The 5,565-nt window shown below is 36.7% G+C and overlaps 1 protein-coding gene across 1 annotated transcript; it reads left to right on the forward strand.

The window, feature by feature from the left end:
- The first annotated feature begins 3,220 nt into the window (after nucleotides 1–3,220).
- LOC112677103 (olfactory receptor 1P1-like) lies at nucleotides 3,221–4,174 on the forward strand. Its single transcript, XM_025474974.3, has one exon. The coding sequence runs from the start codon at nucleotides 3,221–3,223 to the stop codon at nucleotides 4,172–4,174; it is 954 nt and encodes a 317-aa protein (XP_025330759.1).
- Nucleotides 4,175–5,565: the final 1,391 nt, after the last annotated feature.

The following is a 5,565-nucleotide window of genomic DNA, read 5'->3' on the forward strand; positions in this document are numbered from 1 at the left end:
GTGTACAGTTCAACAGCTTTTATTATATTCTGTATTCATTTAATTGTGCTACAATCACCACAGTAAGTTTACAACATTTTAATCACCCCAAAAGAAACCCTACATTTATTAGCTATCACCCCCACTTGTCCATCCGTCCAAACCTTAGGCAGCCACCAATCTACTTTCTGTCTCTATAAATTTGCCTATTTGGGAAATTCCATGTAAATTGAATTATATAATATGTTGTCCTCTATGTCTGGCTTCTTTCACTTAGCAAAATGTTTTCAAGCTCCACCCATGTTGTAGCATGTATAAGTACTTCATTTCTTTTTATTGCCAAATACTCTTTCATTTTATAGATATGCTATTTTATTTATCCATTCACCAGTTGGTGGCCATATGGGTCATTTTCAGCTTTTGTCTGAATGAATAATGCTGCTATGAACATTTGTGTACAAATTTTTGTGTAGAGATATGTTTTTATTAGTCTTGTATATCTAGGAGTGGAATCTCTGGGTCATATGGGTCAATTCTATGTTTCACCTTTTGAGAAACTACTGTCAGACTGTTTTTCAAAGACAGAAACATTTTTATCCCCACTAGCAGCATATTTCTCTCCATCCTCAACATCACTTGTTATCTGTTTGAGTGTGTTTTGGTGTCATATCTATTGCCTAATCCAAAGTTATGAAGATTTATGCTTATATTTTCTTCTAAGATTGCTATAGTTTTAACTCTTACAGTTACATGTTTGATCCATTTCGAGTTAATTTTGTATGATCTAAGGTAGGGGTCCCATTCATTCTTTTGTAGATGGATACCCCATTGTCCCAGCACTATTTGTTGAAAAAAACCAAAGAAGTATTTTGTTATTGTTTTGTTTTTACTTTGTTTGTTTTCTGATTTTGGACTCTACTTTTGCTTTAATTTTTTTCCAGTTCATTTATTTTTATTGATCATTTTGCATCAGATGCTTAATTTGTGTATAATTTACTGTTATTCATATAAGTATTTAAAGCAATGAATTTTCCTTTTAGTACCATGTTAGCAATATTCCATAGACTCTGGTACATAATATTACTATTTTCTAAGTATTCTGAAATTTAGATTTTTATTTCTCTTTTGACCTCAGAATTATTTAATAGAGATATTTGCAACATTTTTTTTCCAGGTTGAAAGGCTATTTTTGTATTTTGGCTCTGTTATTAACATCTACTTTTATTGCAATTTTGTCAGAGATCATTAATCGAATTTCTGCTTTTGGGGATTTTTTGAGGTTTTCTCTGTGGCCTTATGTATTTTTTTTAATACACTCTCTAGGAACTTGAAAGTAAGTATTTATTACTCTTACTGGAACACAGTAATATAAATTATATATACACATTATATATAGACATACATTATGTATGTACATTATGTATGTCTATATAAATATGTATACATAAATATTTATATACATATTCATATGCATGTATTCACACACATATCTTATTATTTTGTTTCGTATTCTTTCTACTTACTTACTTTTTAAAAAAGTGTTTTTAAGGATAATTTTTTTTTTTTAAGTAAATGCTACCCCTGACATGGGGCTTGAACTCATGACCCTGAGATCAAGAGTCACATACTCTACTGACCAAGTCAGCCAGGCACCCCTATTCTTATTTACTTTTTAATGACTTGATCTGTCTTGGATGATAGATGTTTATTTAAGTCTGATGTGTCTTTTGAGACTAATAGCCCTGAACCTCTGCTCTCTTTGCACCTGGAGTGACTTCTCTGATTGCTGAATTTTGGGTCTCAGCTTCTCTGTTCTCATCAGGAACCTGATCACTTTCAGAAAAACTCACTTTGTTCTGTTCTTCCACATTTTATGTTTAATGAGGGCACGTTGTTCTCCTCTGGAGAGGCCCATGACTGTCCAACTGAGCCTGTGAAGGGCAGATTTAATTTGGTTTTAATTTTGGAGGAGATAACAAAACTCACTTAGTGAACACAACTAATATAAATTCTCCAACCTGGTCTTTTTCAGTAACAAAGTTGATTCTTTTTCTCCATATGACTAACTGTCTCTAACTAACCCTCAGTTGGTTCCATACATGGGAAAGGAGCAGAATTTTCATGTATTGAGCCTAATTAAGCACTGCTAGCTCTTCCTGCTCAAATGGTTTTTGCAGTCCTTAAAACGTACTGATGAAGTTCGATTCTTTACTTTCTATTCCATACACTCCCAAATTTGACTTTTAGTTCTCTTTCTAGCATTATCTCAGCCTACAATTCCTCCTTCACCTCATATTCAAAATCTTCCCATCTCTGAGCCTATCTAGGGCATTCTCTTGCCTGGCCTTTATTCAAGAGTTTGCCTCAATATGTTGCCCACATCCATTGGGTAAGATTCTGAACTACATTCCTTTTCTGCCTCAGTTTGCTTTGTCTCAGAAGTGTGTGTGTGTGTGTGTGTGTGTGTGTGTGTCCATGCACGTGTGTACATATGTACATACATCCAACCAGTTTTGGAGATTTTGGAAATTAGATATTATGATTCATTCTTTGTCATTACGGATAACTGAAGAAGAGTTATCGTACGTATCTTTATTAAATAGCTGATTGTTAAATTGATTTCTGGCAGAATGGATAATATGAAAACTGTCTTCAAATACTCAGTTTTAGGCATGGTGGATCAGAACAGGTAGTCTGGAGTCTAAGAGTGATTTATGAGAGTTGAATGGGTAAAGAACCCTGAATCAAAATATAGGATTTTAGCTTAGACAGTTATGTCTATCCCATTAGACTGAAAATTCTCAAGAGGTAAGGGTTATCAATATCCTATTTACCTGGCACTCTAACAGGTCCAGAGCTGGTGCTTAGTCTCTGTGGAATGAATGAATGAATGAATGAATGAATGAATGAAAGCTTCTTGCCACCCTAGAGAATATAGCTGAAGAAATAGCAATTACAACTGAAGAAATCTAGGGCAGAAAGGAGTATAGAGAAATAAACCAGGAAAAAAATTACTTTAATTCTCTTAAATTGTATCTCTCACACTTCCTAGCACAGTAGTTAAGTTTTAGTAAAAATATACAGTGCACATAGTATGTGATCAACAAACACACTAAGTTCATTCTTTCTTCTCTAGAGTTCAGAGAATGGCACATCACATTCATCGATCATATAGAGTAAAGTATGTTTAGAGAGTTTTAATGGGTCTCATTTGAGGTCTCTTTCTCAGACTTCTGGGCTCATGGAAAGAGGGAACCAGACCAGCAGCTTTGAGTTCCTCCTCTGGGGACTCTCAGAGCGGCCAGAGCAGCAGAATATCCTTTTCCTGCTGTTCCTGTGGATATATGTGATCACTGTGGCTGGAAACCTGCTCATTGTCCTGGCCATTGGTACTGATGCACGCCTCCACACACCTATGTACTTCTTCCTTGCCAGCCTTTCCTGTGCAGACATCCTTTTCACCTCCACCACTGTGCCCAAGGCCTTGGTTAACATCCAGACCCAGAGCAGGTCCATTTCCTACACGGGATGCCTGGTTCAGCTCTACTTCTTCTTGACTTTTGGGGACATGGACATCTTTCTCCTGGCCACAATGGCCTATGACCGCTATGTGGCCATCTGCCACCCTCTCCACTACAAGATGATCATGAGCCGCCGGCGCTGCACCCTCCTGGTTACTGCTTGCTGGATCCTTACAAGTCTTGTTGCCATGACCCACACTTTCCTCATCTTTCGACTTAATTTTTGCTCTAAGAAAATCATTCCTGACTTCTTCTGTGATCTGGGACCCCTGATGAAGGTGTCTTGCTCTGACACTCAAGTCAATGAGCTTGTGCTCCTCTTCTTGGGGGGAGCAGTCATTTTAATCCCCTTCATTCTCATCCTGGTCTCTTATATGCACATCGTTTCAGCCATCCTCAGAGTCCCCTCCGCCCAGGGAAGGCACAAGGCCTTCTCTACCTGTGGGTCACACCTTGCTGTTGTTGCTCTGTTCTTTGGGACAGTGATCAGGGCTTATCTGTGTCCTTCATCATCTTCCTCCAACTCCATAGAAGAGGATACAGCAGCTGCTGTCATGTACACAGTGGTAACTCCCCTGCTGAACCCCTTCATTTATAGCCTGCGGAACAAAGACATGAAGTGCGCCTTGGGAAGATTTCTCAGAGGCAAAGTCTTCTTTTCATGGGGCCAGTGACTTCTGTAGTGCTACTGCAAGGTGCCCCCCACTCCCTCCAGTGAGGAATTTAACAGAAATTTCTACCTCAGGTTTTTTACTTCTTACTCCCATATATGCCTTATAACCACTCCCTCCTTCATGAGTGATGTTATTGAGGAAAATCAAGATTTTACATCATGTTTTAAAGTTAATATGTTGGGAGTTGCTTATTTACTCATTTATTTTACTTATAACTTTTCACAAGGAAAAATGCCTTTTGCAACGTTTCTAATTCTAAAAGTGTGCAGTCTTTTATGCCAGTTCACTAAAATTCAATTAGTGAGGTCATGGAAATGGGTTAATGATAAAAATATTAGCAAATAAGGTCAATATTGGATGGCAAAGAGTTTACAACTTTAAGTATATATGCACACATATACTTTTTTCTTACAAAAATAGGAAATTATATAAACAATGCTTCAAGATCATGAGTCAAAAATCTTAGTAACTATTAAAACAAAGCTCTCAACAATATGGAATGATCTATGTCATTGTCAGTGAGCAGATTTTTTAACAGTTTATAATGAGAAGATAAAATAAATAAATTTAAATTAAATATTATAGCAACTAGTGTGTAGCTACTCTCTGAACTTATTCCTTATCTGCTTAGGTAATAGCTGATTGTGAATGCTGATTTTCACATTTGCAGTAAAGGAATCTTGTGTGTTCTCAAGGTTCTTTCTGTTGAAACTTGTAGCCTCTAGCCTCACTCAACCAAGACCAAATTAAAGATAACTGAGGCTTATGAATTTTTATTTCTACAGTGGAAAAGTCGCAATTCCATACCATGTCTGAGAGTGAATACAAAATCATTGTCTAAAGTTGAGACAATGGCTGGGTGCTTGGGTGGCTCAGTGGTTGAGTGTCTGCCTTCTGCTCAGGTCATGATCCCGGGGTCCTGGGATCAAGTTGTGCATCAGGCTCCCCGCAGGAAGCCTGTTTTCTCCCTCTGCCTTTGTCTTTGCTTCTCTCTCTGCGTCTCTCATGAATAAATAAATAAAATCTTTAAAAAGAAATAAATAAAGTTGAGGCCATGGAACAAATTCATTGCAGAGCTTTGTAAGGAAAGAGTCCTAGACTGATGCCCAGGAGTCAGATCTTAACCTCAGTGCTTCCACTTATTTTTCTATGTCTAGTCTTCTCTTCTTTGAAATAAAATTATTGATATTTTTTTCTTGCCTACCTAACTGGAACTTTGTGGGAGAAAATGCATGTGGTTTGTCTTTTTTTTTTTTTTTTTTTTGTCTTTTAAAACAGAGAAACTCCAAATGATTGTAGCTTTAAATAGCTGGGCATTTCTTTATTTCTTTTTTTTTTTAATCTTTTTTTTTTTAATTTTATTTATTTATTTATTTATGATAGTCTCACAG

This window comes from Canis lupus, chromosome 9 (assembly GCF_003254725.2).
Source record: "Canis lupus dingo isolate Sandy chromosome 9, ASM325472v2, whole genome shotgun sequence".
In the NCBI taxonomy this organism is placed as follows: Eukaryota; Metazoa; Chordata; class Mammalia; order Carnivora; family Canidae; genus Canis; species Canis lupus.

Bases quoted from the DNA above. Each gene is read 5' to 3' on its own strand.
- LOC112677103 (XM_025474974.3), top strand. From the start codon at position 3,221: ATGGAAAGAGGGAACCAGACCAGCAGCTTTGAGTTCCTCCTCTGGGGA.